At 49.5% G+C, this 17,839-nt stretch overlaps 7 protein-coding genes across 7 annotated transcripts; 2 read left to right on the top strand and 5 right to left on the bottom strand.

Annotated features, from left to right (window-relative positions):
* Positions 1 to 939: 939 nt before the first annotated feature.
* PSV08DRAFT_218147 (uncharacterized protein) lies at positions 940 to 4,879 on the bottom strand (the record flags this gene model as incomplete). The annotated part of the gene is made up of 3 exons (XM_014222041.1): positions 940 to 1,828; positions 1,882 to 2,591; positions 2,646 to 4,879. 3 exons carry the CDS (start codon positions 4,877 to 4,879, stop codon positions 1,092 to 1,094), a joined length of 3,681 nt encoding a protein of 1,226 aa, XP_014077516.1. The 3' UTR covers positions 940 to 1,091.
* A 533-nt stretch (positions 4,880 to 5,412) lies between these two features.
* Positions 5,413 to 6,330, top strand: PSV08DRAFT_173079 (uncharacterized protein; the record flags this gene model as incomplete). Its single annotated transcript, XM_014222040.1, has 1 exon — positions 5,413 to 6,330. One exon carries the CDS (start codon positions 5,413 to 5,415, stop codon positions 6,328 to 6,330), a length of 918 nt encoding a protein of 305 aa, XP_014077515.1.
* Positions 6,331 to 6,435: 105 nt separating this feature from the next.
* PSV08DRAFT_360081 (uncharacterized protein) lies at positions 6,436 to 8,149 on the bottom strand (the record flags this gene model as incomplete). The annotated part of the gene is made up of 1 exon (XM_014222039.2): positions 6,436 to 8,149. One exon carries the CDS (start codon positions 8,147 to 8,149, stop codon positions 6,536 to 6,538), a length of 1,614 nt encoding a protein of 537 aa, XP_014077514.1. The 3' UTR covers positions 6,436 to 6,535.
* A 599-nt stretch (positions 8,150 to 8,748) lies between these two features.
* On the bottom strand, positions 8,749 to 10,477 carry PSV08DRAFT_276753 (uncharacterized protein). The gene is made up of 5 exons (XM_014222038.2): positions 10,201 to 10,477; positions 9,899 to 9,997; positions 9,561 to 9,851; positions 9,243 to 9,502; positions 8,749 to 9,181 (listed from the first exon to the last, which is right to left on the bottom strand). Exons 1-5 carry the CDS (start codon positions 10,382 to 10,384, stop codon positions 8,792 to 8,794), a joined length of 1,224 nt encoding a protein of 407 aa, XP_014077513.2. The 5' UTR covers positions 10,385 to 10,477; the 3' UTR covers positions 8,749 to 8,791.
* PSV08DRAFT_276746 (uncharacterized protein) lies at positions 10,436 to 11,110 on the bottom strand. The gene is made up of 2 exons (XM_014222037.2): positions 10,946 to 11,110; positions 10,436 to 10,893 (listed from the first exon to the last, which is right to left on the bottom strand). The coding sequence occupies exons 1-2, from the start codon at positions 11,102 to 11,104 to the stop codon at positions 10,696 to 10,698; spliced, it is 357 nt and encodes a 118-aa protein (XP_014077512.2). The 5' UTR covers positions 11,105 to 11,110; the 3' UTR covers positions 10,436 to 10,695.
* Positions 11,111 to 11,638: 528 nt separating this feature from the next.
* Positions 11,639 to 13,460, top strand: PSV08DRAFT_197405 (uncharacterized protein). The gene is made up of 2 exons (XM_014222036.2): positions 11,639 to 12,016; positions 12,069 to 13,460. Exons 1-2 carry the CDS (start codon positions 11,666 to 11,668, stop codon positions 13,179 to 13,181), a joined length of 1,464 nt encoding a protein of 487 aa, XP_014077511.1. The 5' UTR covers positions 11,639 to 11,665; the 3' UTR covers positions 13,182 to 13,460.
* Positions 13,461 to 14,798: 1,338 nt separating this feature from the next.
* PSV08DRAFT_408076 (major facilitator superfamily domain-containing protein) lies at positions 14,799 to 16,697 on the bottom strand (the record flags this gene model as incomplete). Its single annotated transcript, XM_014222034.1, has 3 exons — positions 15,814 to 16,697; positions 15,667 to 15,755; positions 14,799 to 15,617 (listed from the first exon to the last, which is right to left on the bottom strand). Exons 1-3 carry the CDS (start codon positions 16,559 to 16,561, stop codon positions 14,799 to 14,801), a joined length of 1,656 nt encoding a protein of 551 aa, XP_014077509.1. The 5' UTR covers positions 16,562 to 16,697.
* Between the last annotated feature and the right edge of the window lie 1,142 nt (positions 16,698 to 17,839).

The following is a 17,839-nucleotide window of genomic DNA, read 5'->3' as shown; positions in this document are numbered from 1 at the left end:
TCCTCCCTCCTCCTCGTCCATCCAACCAATGCCTTCCAGCAGCCAGGTAGAAAATGTAGTATTGCCGGCCGTCTATGCACATGTCGACCTTTGTCGATCCCATCTCCCGAATAAACGCCTGTACAGTATTTCCCATCTGCCGTTCCCGTCCACCCATGTAGCTATCACGTTATGTAGGCGTGCCGTGCACACATACACTCTATCTGACGTTGCAGGCACGGGATGGAGATTACGAAAAGGCTTCATAATTACAATCATATCTAACAGACATTGCTGGGGGGAGAAGTTCAGGCAAGCATGTGGAATTGGGAAGGAAAGGGGTGGAGAGAGAGGAAGGAAGGAAGGAAGCGGGAGGATGGGCATGGGGGGCAGGGTAGGGGCTAGGTTGGTTGGTTAGTTGGGTGTTTTTGTTTTTATTTATTCTCCGTGAACAACCGCCCTGTGGGCGCGCGCTTTACTGCCTTTGGGGGCACTGGGTGTGTGGAGGCGAGATGGAGAGGGTGCGGGGTTTGGGGGTTGTGGGTAATAGTTGTGTGCAAGGTATTCGTGGATTGCCCTTCGGGGAGGAATGAATTTATTAGCAGTGTGTACTTTATTTTTTGCGTTAGGTTTGGAGGGTTTGACGGTAGGAAGATTTGTGAGCGTGAGCTTCATGGCTTGGTTTCGTCCAATAAAAGTAGTGCGGTGGAATGAGTTCCCCGGATTTCGAATGTCATCCGTGGTTTCCGGAGGTTACGTAATGAAGCGTGAGATGCCTGAGGCTTGCTTAGAGTCGTGTCCAAGAGTCTTGGCCGTTCGGGGTATTTTTCTTAGTGAGATTTACAGATTGACTTCATTACTTTTGATTCAGTTAGTACGCGAATTGTAGTATGTAGCCTACATGGCTGTATGCGCTCAGTAAGATTGGCTTTAAATTCTGGCTCTAGTCTGGTATATAACTCGGGATGGCAAGGGTTAGATAATTGTGTAGTTCTCCATGCATGCTCGACTCTGAGTGAAGAAATGCAGCTATTCAAAATGATGGTACCCACCAGTCACTAGCTCCTCTGGTGAAAACTTCACTTAACATTTATCAACTCTAGCATACAATATCACTTTCCAGTCCCAAGTCCACTCCCAAAAACCTTATCAATCCTTGTCGCTCTTTCCCACACAATCTCTGCTCCGCCATCTTCGCTCTTCTTCTTGAAATAAAGAATCCTATGCTGAGGAATAAACTCCTCATCCGTCTGCTCCGTCTTCCACCTCTCAAGCCCTGTCTCTTTTGCACCAAGAAACCGGTCTTCGTACCCGATAATGTAGTTACTCGGATCAAGACTTGGGTCCCAGCGTAATCGGTTTAGAACATCGGAAGCGGGGCGGAGTTTTGAGCTTGATAAGGGTGTCGAGGTGGGCTTTGGGCGTTGCGGGATTGCACGCTGCGGCTTGGCTTCGTCGGCATCCTCGAGTTCTTCTTCGATTTCTTCTTCGTCTTCTGAATCGGAGTCCATATCCATGACGTAGTGCCCCCATTCTCGATCATCTAGCTGTAGAGCCTTGACATCACGCCTCTTCGCTAGCGACGCATCAATCCAGCAGGTGTTTGAGTCGTAGTTCTTTTCGTCGGTTCGGAGCTGGGTCAGGAAGCGATCAAGGACTTTTTCTAATGCTCTTCTGCCCTCTTGTTTGTCTTCGAAACCGCCAGTCAGACTACCCTCTGCGGCTTTCGACAGGCCAATCAAGTAACATCCCTGAAAGTCGTTGCTGTCGGTGGAATCATTGGGAGCATCATCTGTGAATAGAGCTGGCCAGACCCGTACTTCTGATCCTGGAAGTGCTTTGTGGATGTCTGCACAGTCAGTCAAAGTGTCTAAGTATCATTCCAGGTCTCGGAGCACTTACCAACGACGATGGATATGCAACGCGACTCAACCCAGCCAACCAAACTCTTGCCCTTTGCAAGCATACGACCCCAGAACTGAATGTCGATCTTAACAAAGTCATTGTAAGTATTTAGGAACTCAACAGCTCCATAAGGAAGACGAGGTTCTGAGGCCAGATCCGATGATGTACTGAAGAACTTTTGCCAGGTCATACCAGGCTCACTTAGCTTCATATCGGCAGCCTTGAGCTCCTTAATCAACGTCTGCAAACCCGGAACCGTAGATTTTTGTGCGAAATTCGAGTTGGGTGCATGAAAGCTGAGAATAACCATGGGCTCTCTTGCACTACGGTTGTATCGCGGCTTCTTCTTGTGAAAGAACGCATCGTATACCATATCATTCGACCAGTCGAAATTTGCGTAATGTTGGAAAAAGCTCACGACTATATCTGCGATACTCACTGAGCCGACGTTGTGTGCCAGGCTCTTGCAAACCCAGGAAAGCATGAGCGTGATGTGCATTCCGCCCAGATAACCAAACTTTGCAGCGTAGAGGCCGCGCTGAACAGCCCATAGCTTGATCAATCGGTAAGCCTGGCGAAAGATGGATCGCGATGGAATTGTGCGCTGGAGGTATAGCAGGTCGCGATAGGGTTTCAGCTTGCGAAGCGAGAGCATTGAGAGGTTGAAGATGGGGTCGGATGCTGGAATTTCTGCCAACTCGGACCATCTATACAAAGGACGTCAGTACTGTCACTAGGAATGATTAGAAATAAGGACTTACCTTTCTACCACTTGTGCTGCAGGACAATACTGCAAGTCCATCAATATGCCATTGATAGAAAGTTCAAGCATAGTACCAGTAGCAGCTTCAACCTTTCTCAGAATGCGCACTTGAGGATTTCCGGCCTTGACGAGACGTTGTCGAGCAAGCTTGAAGAATGTTTTCGAACTGATGGAGCCAATGCAAAGACAGTCAATGTCGGAACTGGATGTCCAAACACCCAAAGCATACGAGCCAACTGGTACTATGACTAGTGGAATACCAGACTGGCCAGTCTCTGCATCTTCACTTGTGTCCGAGACAATTCGCTGGAGAAGTGCAAATGCTTCTTGTCGCTGTGTCGTTTGCTCATCATTGGGAATCATACCATGGACCTCAAGCGCTGAAGACATGTCCGAAGAGTCCGTCAAGGTCGCGATTGCGCGCTTCAGTTGAACTGAGGGTAGGTTGCTCGAATCGGTATCCATTGCACTGTCGATCGTTCCACCATGCCCAATCTTTAGTCTTGCTCTTATTCCATAATGATCACTGGCGACTACCTGCACACCATTAATAGTCTCAGGCTGACCAAATTGATTGAATCGGATCACATGAAGAGTGTTGTTTGGGCGAAACAGTATCCTGTCGTAGCGCTGTGGGCGATCGTGCGAAGTGGTGGTGGTTCCCGCAGCAAGCCTGTTGTTTTGTGGATCAAACGTCGCAGATTCTTCGCCTTCATGTAGCTCTCCCACATCAGTAGTACTTGTCTGATCCGTTCCTTCAATTCTGGCAACAGCCCAGGCATCGAACAAGCCAGCATCGCTAATTGAGGTCTCTATAGAAGAGAGTGTGCTCGCGGTCTCTTCAGTGATGGCCTTGTTCTTGCAGGCAGTCTCAATGGTGTAAGTGGAGGTGACAATGTTGAAGTCGCCAGCAATGATCCATGGCTCATTCGCGTAGTTTTGCTCCAAATGACTGATAAGGGTTTTCATCTGAGCTCTTTTAGTTGCCGTCGAGCCATCAGTAAGGCCAGCGGTCAAGTGGACACTGGCGACCACCAGACCTCCCGAGTCTGACGAACCAGATGTGGCCAACCCTTGAAACTGCGCAACAATGGCGCCCTTGTGCTTTCGATAGAATGGTACCGACTTCCATGAAAACGGATAACGGCTCAGAACAACAATGTTTCGCAAACTAGGTAGCGGTCCAATGTCTGGTTGTTCAGGTGGTCCGTGGGAAACGAACGGGTATCTTCGCTGAATCTCGCTGTCGCCTAGCATGTATGATAGGAAGGCATCTGATATCTCTTGCAGCACCAAAATATCCGCCATGGCGGGGTCCGAGAGGATGTTAACGACGAGCAGAGAATCACGGTCATGTGTTGGGGGGTACTCGCTATCGATTAGAACGTTATAACTCGCAACTGTGAGTGTTTCCAATTCGATTTCTTCATGCTCCTCAGCAGCATAAATCGACCATTTGTACTCATCCTCATCAAAGTAGTATGTTGATCCTGGCTGCACTCCTTGGCTGTGCTCCTGTTGGGCTATTTCGTCCTGAGTGTCCTCAGATTGGAGTGATGTTACATTCGAAGGAAAGCTTCGTACCCAGTAATTGGGGCTGTCAGGCCTTGGGACGGCATCAGAGGAGCAGATGTCGATGGTAGCGAAAAGGCGCATGCAGTCTGTCAAGTCGGAACCAGTCGTTCGTTCACGTACTAAGATAGCAAGTGATCCAACGCTAAACTGTAGGTGCGGTATGAGTTTTGCTTTGTCCAAGAGATATTCCCGTGCGAAGACTGTGTTGTCTTCAGATTGACCAAGAGTAAGATGTAAGGTGGATCGAGGAGGAGGTTGTCCTATGGCTTCCAGCGCCAATTTCCGTAGTGATTCGAGGTTCGCATTTGCATCACCATTATCGTGCTTGACACGTTCTTCGCTAAGGAACATTGTGCACCTGTTCTTTTGTTTGAAATATCCGGCTTGGGTTAGTTCCACATTAATTGGTTTGCTTTGGTCCAGGCGCATTGCAAGATAGTCTTGAATCTGTTTCTGCGCCCGTGGAAGCTGCTCGGGTGCTACGAATGGGTATACGAGGTTGATGTGTGCTGGCCATCTTCCAAAGGCCTTGTCGTAGAGCTCTCGCAGCTGATCCACGTAACCGCATTGCGACCTGGGTGGTATAATGCAAAGGGCCGTATCATATGATGTTGTTGACATACGTGCGGGTGCTTTCGATTCCTCCGCAGCCGCCATTGTTTAAAATGCTACAATATTTGTGAGAAGAAATGCAAAATAGAAAAGAATCGCGGAGGGGTATCGTACAAACGTGGACGAAGAACGTGGTGGCGATGTTGAATGTCAACGAGCATAGCATGATACTTATGTTGTACCAGAATACATGTCCACCTATGCGAACCCACTTGGAGCATAAACCAAATGTCTAAAAACGGTAATGAGTATGACTGGAGCTGTACCTGGAGCTCGTGCATCAGTGAGATATAATGAGTCATCTACGCTAACCGAAACGGGGGCATGCGCCACAATTATGGATCGAACGTGTCTCAAATGCATAGAGCCGCAAGAGGCGAAGTCGTAGCAGGGCCCATGGTACTCGCATGAGAGACGAAACAACAACAGCTGGTGTATGGAGACTGGGCAAAATGTTAGCGGGGTGATTACATCATACTACTACTACTACTAGTGCCTACCAACAGTACTGCTAGCGCGCAGCACACCACAGACGAACGCCCTTCATCGTACAGCGGCATGACGCTCTAGACACAGCTATGGCGAGACTATTAGATCTACCAAGTGAACTTCTCTTTGCGATTATTGACCTCGTGGTCACTTCTATCCACTGGCCCGAGGAGAGCAAACGCTACCGGCCAGTAGGAGACACAGGCCTTTTCCCTAGAAACATATATTGCGTCCCTAAACTCAAACTCGACGGACGGTACCCTGCACTAAGTCTCTTACTCACGAGTCAGAAACTCTACTTGGAGACCCAAACCTATCTCTCAAAGAAGCCACAGACCCTGAACCTCGACGTCGCAATCGTTGACGACCATTGGATTTGGCCAACGTGGCGAAATCTGCCCGTGCGGAAAGACGGCGCCTTTGACCGAATCGACGTCCATTTCATTCTTTGCTGCACTGAGCACGAACGGTCACTACAAGACGAGTGGAATACGGAATCCGTAGCAGGCGCTTGTCACAGCACGGATAAGTACTGTTTACCAGCTACAAGGTACTTAAACTGGCGGGCATTAAATCCACTCAACAACCTCATTACTGATGAGAGGATTGCCGCTTCCATTGCCAACACGCTCTCCGACTTCATGGAACAGCCCTTTTCAGGTGAACCAATAGGAAGCCCTTTCATCTCCAGAACCAAGACACTAGCATTCCATATTGATACGAGTGCCTATAGAGACAGGAACAGACTTCTAAGTGAGTCAGAAGTTCCAGTGAGAATAATCGATGGACTCGCCCATCTCTACTTCAAACAACTTTACCCCGCCAATGTCGAGAGAGCAAAACATTTTCTGAAAGATGTACAGGAATACGTCCAAATCTGGTTTCAAGAAGGGAAAGAAAAGAAAGAAGCTTTGCCAAGAGTTGGAAAAGTCTTATTCTGCATCGATGGGGCCACTGTGCGAGGACTGGACCCAGCACAATACGCACTCGGAATTAGTGGGGACTAAGACGCCCACACTACATCCATTGGAAGCGCTAAGACTTTGTTTATCCAGCTTTGATCGATTAATTTCTGCTTCATCTATTTTGCACAAAAGAACAAAAAAACTCGCATCACGAAATGGATTCTACGTTTTCCTCAGCATCACCTAATCTGATCCAAAACATTCCATCCATCCTATACCACTCCCCAAAATCATTCCTACATCCCATTCAACCATCCACAATAACCTTCATAAACCTCTCTTCCGAATCCTTCGACATCGATGCAGTAACCCAATACCCACCCTTCGCATCCCTCCCCACCACATTCGTCATGTGCGCCAAAGACGCCCAGTCACTCAGGCGCCGAAATATCCCATTAGTATGGCAATACGTTGGCCTCCCCCTCTTCTTTCCTTCATCACTCCCCTCGCTCCCACTATGCACAAGTGCAGCCGAAAAGTCTGTTTCAAAAAACCTCGCTTTGTTCCAGTTGGTCATGACGATGACCTTGGGAATCATCGTCGTGCCGGGCGGCAGTATGTGGTCGTAGCGACCGCGGCGCAGGTTGCGGTGCGCAGCTTCGAGCGCCTCGCGGTTGCCCTGGTCGACGACATCTTTGCGGATTTTGGCAGCTATGTGGCCGAGCGGGAGCCCGAGGAAGCTCCTTAGCGTAAAGTGGCTGAAGAGAGCGGCCGTGGCGTTTCCGATGTATGCGGTGTTTTTGGGGATCAGGACTTTGTATTTTCCCGTGGCTTCGCTGAGTACGTCGCGCATTTCGAGCACGTTGAGAAAGAGGATTGGGCGGGTGGGAGGGTAGTGTGGCAGGTCGTGGTCCGAGGTTACAAGGTGCCGCATCAGCCATGCGGTGATGATATCGCCGTCTGAGAGGAACGGTGTGGTTTTGGGAGGAGCAGAGGTGTTGTAGGTTATCTGTGAAGGGTCGAGTGAGGCGAGGTCGCTCATTGCTTCTTTGCGTATTCGGGCGAGGGATGACGCTGGTATATACATTTTGCGGTCGCATTGTGCCTTGGGGGTTTGGAATATGCGCCAGTGAAGGATAGCAAGAATGAGCTTGAAGCTCGGTAATCTTGGAAGCCTCGATATCCAGTCCTTGACACATGATGCCGCCGTCCACACCAAATTTGGTTTCTTTTCGTCTTCTTCTTCACTCGGAAGCGTGCCAAGCTCCTCTAAATAGTCAACATCGTAGTCCCAGAGTTCTGGCACATCTTCATCCCTTCCTTCTAGGACCGCGATCCATGCCTGCAACAGCGTATGGAGTCCCAAGGCATCCATTAGCGTATGCAGCCACGTCACCGTGACCAATGTCGCATCTTGGAAATTGGCTATGTCTAACCCCAACAATGCCTTGTCGCTGTGAGTCCAGTATTCAAGCACTTTTGGACCGCCCTCTGGCGGTGTAAGCTCACTTGTCAGAGGTAAGTTTTCAAATGATTGTATACAATCATTGTCTTTGACCTTGGGGAATCTGCTCCAGACGGCATGTTCCTGTAGTTTCATATCATATGTCTTTTGGGTGTAATCAATTGGTGGACGATCCTTTGTATACTGGGCCGGAACATGATTCTCAAGTCGTCCGGTTTTGCTGTTTATCCGTAGTCGTGCTCCCAGTCTTTTCCAACGGGGCTTCTCGAGCAATTTCCAAAGTGCATCAGCGAGCTTCTGGGCATCGAGAACATCGTCGAACCGCAAAGTGAGCTCTACCGTAATGTTTTTGTTTTCACTTCTATCATCATGGCTATTCATCGGTATGACTGTATCCGTTGGTATGCGCTTTGGAGCGGGTTGTTGCCCAAAGGCGTAGTTGAGAAGGAATGACATGGCAAGACTTCCGAGAACTTCCGAGAATGGTAAAATGATACGGGCGTGTAGTTGTAAGAGCCCATCTGCTTAAAGGGATGTGTTGTTAGGCCTTGTTGTCTGATTTTTGTCCTGACTGCGTTCCTTCACAAGAGGAGCTGGGTGGGAAACTAGGACAGCGAACAAGTATCACACAAAAGGGTCATTTTATGTCTTATTGTTTAAGCTCTACGCATGGATCGACTCTCTGCTTACGTGTGGCATACACAGATTCGTGGTCAGACTTTCCGGTTGCTTCCGGGCCGTCTGAGACCCATGTAGTCGTCTCCGAAACCCGTGTTTTGAGTTACCATAGAAATATTTATCAGAGTCAATCTATGAATACTCACTTGTATCAACAATTGTGGGGTAGTTTTCATCCGGCTTTCCCGGTCCGTCAGCAGCCTTGGTACATGCTTGTGACGTGAGATATCTAGAGAAAGAACTTCTTGACCACTACGCTATTGAATCCAGAGTAAGCGGAACATTTGTCAATTCTGCAGGAGAAGCAGAAGGCATGTTGTGACTAACTCTCTTCCCTATTATCAAGCTGTTATTCACCATACGCCCATACCCATCATCAATCATAACTCGTTATCATTAACCATTAAAATTACAAGCCTATCAATTCCCAGGTCCCGTAAAATTCCCTATAAATACAACCAAGATGGCGCAATAAGCTGCAGACGCGGCAAACAGCTCGTGCCTAGCCGCTTTGGTGAGCAAACTCATCGCCGCACTAAACAGCAGTGTGAAAACCATTAAAACACCAACAGCATTGAAGGTATCCCTCTTATTTATATCCACGGCAGCAGCAGCGTTCTTGTCAGTAGGACTGGGCTCATGTGCAGCGGTACTGGTGAGCTGGTACATGGTAACTACGGGGACGACGAGGAGACAAAAGATAACCACGGTAATGAGTACGTTGACGAGTTTGTCGATGCGGGAGCTGCTGTAGAAAGACACGTAGGGGTTTGTTGTTTTCTCCTGGGCCTCTGGTGTGCGAAAGTATTTCTAAGCAGCAACAGTCAGCACCGTATGATGGTTTTGCCGCAAAAGGGCGAAAAATAATTACCTGGAGTGGCAAAGATTCGGTTCGAAAGACCTTTTGCAGAAGGCGGTCGATTTGGCCAATTACTGTCTCCACGCCACCGTCAAAAGTAGCCCATTCACGGCCGTTGTGCAGTGAGACAATGTCTTCCTTGGTGCGGATAGAGTCCATTTCAGCGTCCATGAGTGGCTTTTGGTTGTGACAATAGCGCCGGACGCTGCGGTAGTTGCGGTCTGAAGGTCTTTGGAACGACTCTAGTGTCCTTGCCTTGATGAGGACCTCGTCTGAAGATGACTGTCAGCCTCGAAGATCTAATTGCAATTTGCATCAGTCGATACTCACCATATTCTAATAGCTTCGACTGGATCTCACGAAGTATAACTCGGCGGGTACGTGGCTCCCCTTCTCCATCAGGCTGTTGAACATCATAGTCTCTTGACTTCAAACGGTCGGCATCTTCGTCATGGTCTTCCCAATCAATTTCGTCCAGCTCCTTCTCTAGACAAGTGATTTGATCTTGTAGGTCAAGCAGAACGCGTGAGTGTAAGTAGCTGAAAGAGCGGTATAGGGAGAAATTTGGTTCGCTTGCTTGGAATGCAGCGAGTCTGGGAAATCCATTGGGCGTCTCCTCCACTGCCAATTGTGAGATATGAGCGACCTGAGGGGAGGGTAATGCATACACTTGCGCGTTCTATTTTCAGTCACATATTCCGGTTCAGGTGCCGAACGAAAAGGCACCGTTATCCGTTGGAGCAGTTTGGGGCGTTTTTCCTTCCCTTCTATCCGAATATTAGTTTATTTGGTTTCCACGAAATGCGTGTGGCGTCTCGATGTAGTTGGTCCAGAACTTCCGAGCCGTTATGCATATGGGTGCTGATGGCAGGGCGTTTTTCACATGCGATAGCTGCATGACGAGACGGGGCGTTGAGCCAAGAGGGGCAGGCAGATTTTGGGGGCCAAATGGGCGGGTAGGAACACATACGAGGCTGTGCACTCTCGATATCAATCGAATCTGTCCGCACGGACGGATGGATCGTGGAGTGGGTGTCGTCGGCGGTTTCAACAAACTCCTCAGCTAGAGTCGCATCTGTGTTGGCTTGGGATGCTGGGGATTCGGGGGCCTTTTCGATGTAGGTGTCGCCCGTCATGGTTCGAGGAGGGGTCATTGTGGGCCTGAAAGGGAGCGCACCTCTTCACGCAATCGAGGATGCAATAGGAGAGAAGATGAAAAGTTTTGCGCGAATTCAAGAAATGGTCAGACAGACATTAAGAACAAATGTGGCTCGTGAAAGTGTGGCGGAATAGAAATTGCATAGCCATCAGACATGACTTTGGACGGGGATTGTTGTCCCCTCAATAAAGCTCAGCCCCCCAACGCCCCTAACGCCTCATGCGCGATTGGTTACACCCGCCTTGATTTCAGCTGCCTGGCAGCTACCGGTGAGCTGAGCCACATGACAAGGCGAGGTGACAACGCTTAGTTACCAGGCTTCAGTTCCTTCTCGCGAGTCCATCCAGATTCGACCCTCATGTCGTAGACATTCTTGAGCTTGTACTCGACATAGCCTGCGGGATTGGGCCTGCGGTCGTAGATTGTGAAGACGCCCTTGCTGCGCAAGCCGTTGACGAAGACTGGCTTGTGGACGACATCGCCTTTTTTGAAGCGCGCGCTTGCCTAAGGCATTGTGAGACGGCATTGCATGTGTAATGAAGAACCCCGAGCTTACCATTGCGGCGTCGGGATCCACGCGTACGCCGGATTTGGTGTCTGGAACTTCATATTCCGGCTGAGAGGCCAGGAACTCGTCGTGTGGCTGATTGTCAGCTGCGTGAATGTCTTCAGCAGGCTGCATGTGCTGCGTGCCGAGTGTGGTGGTTGCTGCCATGGCTTGTGGAGATGCGAGAAGTGAGGCAGAATAGCCTTGTGGACAATGCCCTTGAGGAGAAGAGTCGGGTGTTAATATACAGGTCCTTATTGCTGGCCTCTCAGAAGGACGATTGCTGCAGCCCCAGGCAGCACAGGTTTGTGACTGGTATGATTACAGATGGGGGCCAGAATGGGTGCTTGCACAGCCGCCGCTTCGGCATCGTTTGTGCCTTGTCCGAGCAACACCGTTTATCAGCTCGCGCTGGAGGCGCACCTCGATTGAGTAAGCCAACAATCCCATGTGCGGTTTGCCATGAGCAGCGTTCGCACACGGCACCGATGATTATGGTAAGACGATGGTCGAAAATAGACAATGGAGGCTCCGTGTACGGCCCCCAAGCGGAGATTGGCCGGGCGTTGATTGGCAGGCTGACCCTCGCATCTACCACATCTCCCCGCTCGCGCGTGTCGTGCATGTCCCGCCAATATGGGGGCTGAAAGCCACTGCGAACGCTTTCTTAATTATGGCTGGTTGCTGCAAACCTCGCTCTCTGCAGCAACCCCGCCGTCCTCTTGATTCATGGCTCTCTCCGCAGAAACTGGCGCGCACGTCGTGCAAACAATGGTAGCCGAGGCGGCTCCTCGCGTCGTAAACCCATATCCAAACAAAGTCATCCATGCCGACATACGGATACAATCGATTGACGAAGAGCCCTCCCAGGATGGACCGGTTCAGCAGAGCGATGGGCGCACGCCCGAAAGCACCTCAAGCGCTGCAGATGCCGAATACCAAGAGAGAGCCGCAGAGATGCAGAACTGGTGGGCTGAGGCTATTGCACGGAACATGGACCTGCCGGAGGGGTACTCGCATGTCGCAGTGTTGATCATCAAGTGGGCGGATGACCTTGACGAGCTCAAGACGGGCGAAGAGGTGAGCGGGTTGGAAACACGTGTTGGCGTACGTCACCGTCTGACTTTACTAGGCAAGGGAACTCGGCGCTCTCTTCCGCGAACGATTCAACTACGCCACCAACATCGTCGAACTCAATGTCGTAAAGAAGCCACAGCACCAGCTAGACAGCTATGTTAGCGATTTCATCTGCAAAAACGACGGACCAGACAACCTCTTGATTGTATACTACACCGGCCATGGCGTCTTCAACGACCAGAAACACTGCCTCGAACTCACGGGCAGTCTCCGTAATAATGCTCTGCTCCAGGACAGAGGATTCCGTACGACCGCCCGCGCAACTTGGAACAAGGCAGAGGACCTTCTCAGACATGAAGATGTCGAGGGAGATGTCCTGACCATTCTGGACACCTGCTACTCAAGCAATTTTGTCAAGTCTTCCAAGGATGGCCATAAGCGATTCGAGCTCCTCAGCGCATGTGCAATCGATCAGACAACCGAAGCTCCTGGCAAGAATTCGTATACTCGCGCGCTCATTGATGCTATCAAGGAGCTCCTGGACAAAGACGGTGAGGGTCCGATATCTACATTTCGCCTGTATCAGCGTATCAACATGGACCCGCGCCGCAAGGATACTCCGTCCCAGATATGGTCCCGTGGTAAGAGCGTTCACTACAGCGAACAACATATCTTTCTGGCGCCTCTAAAGCTTGCGAAAGCTCATGCCTTGCACTTGCCTAGTTGGCGGACCAGGCCAAGGGGTTACTTGACCCTCCGTTTTGGTCTCCGAGATCCAACGCTAAACCAGCAGCAGATTGAGTTCATGACCAAAGCTCTCTCCAAGTCCTTTGCCAACAAGGCATTGATGGGCCTAAGGAAGATTGAATGGGTAGACATGGAGTCTGCACCTCCCATGTCGCATTTCGAGCGTGTTGCTTCCGTCGTGCGCGTCGTGGCACAGTGGAAGAAGGCTGTGGTTAAGAAAAAAGAAGCAAGACAGTCACAGGGCCAGGTCAACCAATCCACACTACCGCACATAAACGTCGAATCAGCCAATGCGTTACACAAGCGCACACGCACAGAAGCGGAAATAGATGAGCTACCACATGCAAAGAGGGCATATCTGGATACCTCGCACCCCCCCTCGCCGCCAATATCAGAGTCTTCGCGTGCCGGTGACTGCTGAAGCCGTAATCTGTTTTACCGATTGCCTTGATTGTTTTTTTTGCATCTCATTTGAGCTGCCTTGAGCTTAGGATACCCATCGTCGTGCGCTGTATGCCATGATTTCAGCTTATTTGTTTATTTCATAATTCCGCAGTATTCCGTCCTTGGCTGCGTTGGCAGCGTTATTTCTCGCTCACGTGGCGAAGGTGGCGCCACTTCCCAATCTCACCACCATCACCAAACCTAGCTTACCCAATGCAATGCAATAACGCCACGCGTCGTCGCGTCCTCTGCACCGTCACCTTGTCCTCGCACAAACTCCCGTCCACGCTCCGTGATTGCATGACTTCTTCCTCTTAGTATTCGTATAAAAGCTGTGAATACCTGCCACTTTGGTTCCCGCCATCACAACAAAGCATCAGCAATCACATCTACATTACATACATACACTTTTAGGCTTGCATCTCAACTACAATCAGAGATCCCAGCAAATACAACACCAAGCATGACAGCTACCAGAATCATCGCAGCTGTACCAACAAACCGACACGACCATACCATCGGTCACTGCCGCGCCCAACGGCACACGCTCTACGCGTACACGGAGCATTGCCAAACACAAGGAATCCAACAACAGCAACACGTTCAAGAACCTACTGTTTCGCAACCTCAATCCTGCAGTGAAGAGGAATGGACAGAGAGTTCAGAAGAACTTGCGCGCTGGGGTATGCAAGCTTCTGAGCCGGCAAGGCAGGAAGCTGCCCCCGTAAGCAGAGTGCATCAAGGAGCCGAGTGTCTGAGGATCGAGGATATTGCAAAGTTCTGGCAGTGAAATCTTTTTGTTATAAACGGGAGTTTTGGAGTGAGAAAAGGACTTGGTTAGGTTTAGGGGTTTTTTTAAAATAGATTTTAGAATGTTGATGATTTAAGGAACAAATGTATATTTCAAATGAAAACTCTCAAAATTATTTCGTGCATCACCAACTACAGCATTGATTCTAGAAGACTCATGGCCAAATAAGATAGTGCTCTCATTTCGCATGCAAGATCGCGATTTCATGTTAGGACACGATATTCCACAACCTGTAGTGGAGAAAGGAACGGAGTGACTTTGCCCCACCTCACCCACCTCGCTTCATCCCAAAATTTATTTTCATATATATTTTATTCGACAACAAAAATTTCCATCAATCACCACAGCATTCAGGTGCGGTGCCAGAGTGGTTAATGGGTATGACTCGAATTCACTAGATATCATATGGCTTCGGCCGCAGGAGTTCGAATCTCCTCCGCATCGTTTTTTTCTTTTTGCATTTTCTTCTCATCTTTCATGAGATGAGCCACGCGTGTACAAATAACACTGTCTTTTGCGTGTTGCTGCAATTTGGATCATGCTGCTTTGAACTGGGCGCTAAATTCTTTTTGTTTCGTCTAAGATAGCGCACAGATTCTACGTTTACGATTCAAGGGCTAGTTTTTTGTGTAGTAAATTAAATCATGTGGACGTCTTACTATCTATAGCCTGCTATGCTGTATATACATGTGTCAATCGTCATCATTACAGCTTTGGCTGCATTTTACGACCGGTCCTAGCGGTTTTTCAAACTCGAACATATGCAATTTTATTTTCCTCATCTCACAATTTGACTTTACTGCTCGCCCGAATCCTCTCCCCATACTTGAGGAACAAAAATGGCATCGGCACCATTAACAACGCTATGAACCCCAACATGCTATTTCCCCACCCATACCCCATTTTTGCGTACATGGTCTGACTGCTCAGTGGAATAAACGCTGCAGCCAGACTCCTCAGCACGGTGTTTGCTGCCATGGCACTCGCCGCGTGCACCGTATACACATCAATCAGGTACGTGGTCGCGGGCATGAATAACAGCATCAGGCCGAATCCAATCATGCTCGTTGCAACTTCGGGGACCATGAAGTGCGTCTTATACTGGACGCTCCAGCCGTAGATGAAGAAGCCGCAGGGTAGGGTGATGCCACCAATGCACATAACGTACAGACGGTGCTCGGGGCAAAAGTCGCCGCGCTTGATGTGCTTATCGACGATCCTGTTGCCATAACGGATAAAAATCATTTGTCCCATGAATGAGCCGATACCGAGACCTATGAACGAGAGACCGCTTATCCCACCCTTCCATCCGTATTGCTCCTTGAAGACGGTTGAGAAGGTAGTGAAAAGGATGTAGAGGTAGGAATACGTAATCGCCATGTATATGGAGATGGAAGAGCAGATTGGAGAAAGAAACAGCATTTTAGCTGGGCGAACAATCGAGAAGCGTAAGAGTTGGCGGGTAGTAAGCCCTGTGTCGAGTTTGGAGCGCAGTTTGGAGTTGCCGGTTGAGGCTTTGAGGCGTTTGACTTTGCGTTGGAGGATAATGATGGCGGATGTTTCTGACATGAGAATAAGTGACATAATGAAGAAAGCGCCACCCTGCAGGTCAATTTAGCCAAACTCCTATATATCGTGATGCCAAGCTTACCAGTATAGACACAAACCAAAAGTTCCATCTCCACCCTTTTGCAGCTGTAAGGAAGCCACCGACCACAGGACCAACGGAAGGTCCCAGGGCTACATCAAAACGCATTAGCCACACTTCCTTACGGAGCAAATTATCATATCAACTTACTAGGCCCCATAGTCCACACCGACATCGCCGTTCCCCTCTGCTCTCTCGAAATCAAATCCGCAATCGTGCCACCCCCAAGCACCAAGGGCGCGCCCCCAAAGCACCCCATGAAGAACCGAAACACAATAAACTGTGTCATATTCGTCGATACCGCCGCCGCAACCGTAAAGACAATAAACAAGAAATTGCAGCTGTGATATAGCGGTAACCGCCCATACATTTCAGACATGGGCGCGATAATCATCGGCCCACATGCGTAGCCAAGCACGTACACTGACACCATAAAGCTTGCGATGAGGCTGCTCGTCGACTGGAATTCGCGCATGACTTCCGGTACGCCAGGTGCGAACTGCGAGCTCGCGAGTGGTGTGAGGAAGGTGATTGCAGAGACGAGGGATACGGTGCCCCATTTCTTGAACGCGGTCCAGTTCATCGGGTTCTCGGGGTCGTCTGGGCCGTCGAAATCGACAATGTTGGGGTCGTGGTCATCGCCTGCTTCTGTCTCGTCGTCGTCGCCGCCGCTGGATATTGAATTGATGTTGCCTTTTTCAACATCTTTCTCTCCCGTTTTGTATTCGTCTTTGGTCCGGTGTCTCCAGGTTGCTTTGTCGGAAACGTGACTTGGCACTTGGTGTATTGAGCCAAGGCTGGTTGGGATATCTGCATCGTGGCCTTCGGCTACTGCTTGTTCGATGATTTCGCTTCTTGTGGGATGTCGATAGAGCTCTGATGTCCCTCGTTCGGACATGGTGTCGATGTGGGAGGAATAGAAGAGGTCTTGCGTTTGAGTCAAGTTGTTATCATTCGGTGCTCAGACGATCTCGCCCCGCTCGTCGTTTCGAAAATGAAAAGGTCGGTAAAGAACACTCCGAAGTAACTAGTAGTTAAACCGATGGCACTAACATGTGCATCCCTTTCAACTGTTTGTATCCGCGCCCGGGAATAAGTAAAGTGAATAGCCAGCACAAACGTACGCATATAAACAGCAGCATGATTGCTTAAGAAGCACGAGATGGAATACGGCTAGATTACTGGTAGCCAAGTACGGGTCGGGTTGTGCAATCACCTCTATGCCCGCGTCGTCGGTGGCTTGACACGGAGAGATTGAGCGCTTAAGTCCGAACATGGGTGCTTCAGGGCGTAGGGCGTATTTTTTTTACTGGGGGCCCAAGCAAGTGTACACTTGCATTGCATATTCGTAGGGCGCGTCCACGTACTATTGGAGCACATCACATCAAATGAAGTCTCTTGCATCTGCTTGAACCCGCGACTCGCAAATCTCAGAGCATTTTCCGTAGATGTTTAGTGGAAGGAGACGTGTCCCGTGATGTTTAACCGAAATAGCCCCTCTTTCCCCACTCAACTGAGCCCCATTTCCGCCCATGATTGCATAACTACTCCCGAGATTCAAATTTAAGCTTGAATGATAGCACCAAAACCCTAACTATACGACCACGAAATCACATTTGTATGACTCAAGATGTTGTTGCTCGTGCTTTGCAATAGCCTTTATCCACCACTACCAAGCGTGCGGATAGCCAAAAGTAATTATGTGCGTAATACAACGGTGACTGGCCGACGAGATCGACAACGTGCTTTATTCCAGCCACTTTATCTTCGGAGTCGCGACATTGGCAACCCCCGAAGGACACTAGTAGGGCGCTATAGGTCACAGGAGCCAATAACCGTGTGGCAATGTGCTTACCGGTTCGGCCGAGGTGTTGTAGTTGCGTGTTTCCTAGTGGATAGTGTACGACCACCATATCTTTGATTTGACACATGATGCGAATAACATGACATGCATTCAGTGATTTCAAATTCACAGAAAGAAATAAAATTCCGGTTACACAGTTACGCAGGAGATAGGAGATGGGGCCACCCGTGAAGGAAAATAGCTTCTAGTGACAGTAGGTCAAGTGATCTTCGTATTGGATCACCGCTCTATCTAGAACAGAGCCGCGTATGGATGTGCACGATAAGCCTACGAGCTAGGCTCACCCCACACTCGTCCAATACAACAGAAATT

This window comes from Bipolaris maydis (assembly GCF_028858645.1).
Source record: "Bipolaris maydis strain C4 unplaced genomic scaffold PSV08scaffold_3, whole genome shotgun sequence".
In the NCBI taxonomy this organism is placed as follows: Eukaryota; Fungi; Ascomycota; class Dothideomycetes; order Pleosporales; family Pleosporaceae; genus Bipolaris; species Bipolaris maydis.
This window is presented reverse-complemented; position numbering and strand designations above follow the sequence as displayed.

What these genes read in the sequence shown, in the direction of transcription:
- PSV08DRAFT_276753 (XM_014222038.2), bottom strand. Translation starts at nt 10,384, where the DNA reads ATGACCCCTCCTCGAACCATGACGGGCGACACCTACATCGAAAAGGCC. An exon ending in TATCGAGAGTGCACAGCCTC is followed by an intron (nt 9,998 to 10,200) that starts GTATGTGTTCCT and finishes ATATTCGGATAG; the next exon opens with AAGGGAAGGAAAAACGCCCC. An exon ending in CCGAATCTTTGCCACTCCAG is followed by an intron (nt 9,182 to 9,242) that starts GTAATTATTTTT and finishes GTTGCTGCTTAG; the next exon opens with AAATACTTTCGCACACCAGA.
- PSV08DRAFT_276746 (XM_014222037.2), bottom strand. Translation starts at nt 11,104, where the DNA reads ATGGCAGCAACCACCACACTCGGCACGCAGCACATGCAGCCTGCTGAA. An exon ending in TGGATCCCGACGCCGCAATG is followed by an intron (nt 10,894 to 10,945) that starts GTAAGCTCGGGG and finishes ACAATGCCTTAG; the next exon opens with GCAAGCGCGCGCTTCAAAAA.
- PSV08DRAFT_197405 (XM_014222036.2), top strand. Translation starts at nt 11,666, where the DNA reads ATGGCTCTCTCCGCAGAAACTGGCGCGCACGTCGTGCAAACAATGGTA. An exon ending in AGCTCAAGACGGGCGAAGAG is followed by an intron (nt 12,017 to 12,068) that starts GTGAGCGGGTTG and finishes TGACTTTACTAG; the next exon opens with GCAAGGGAACTCGGCGCTCT.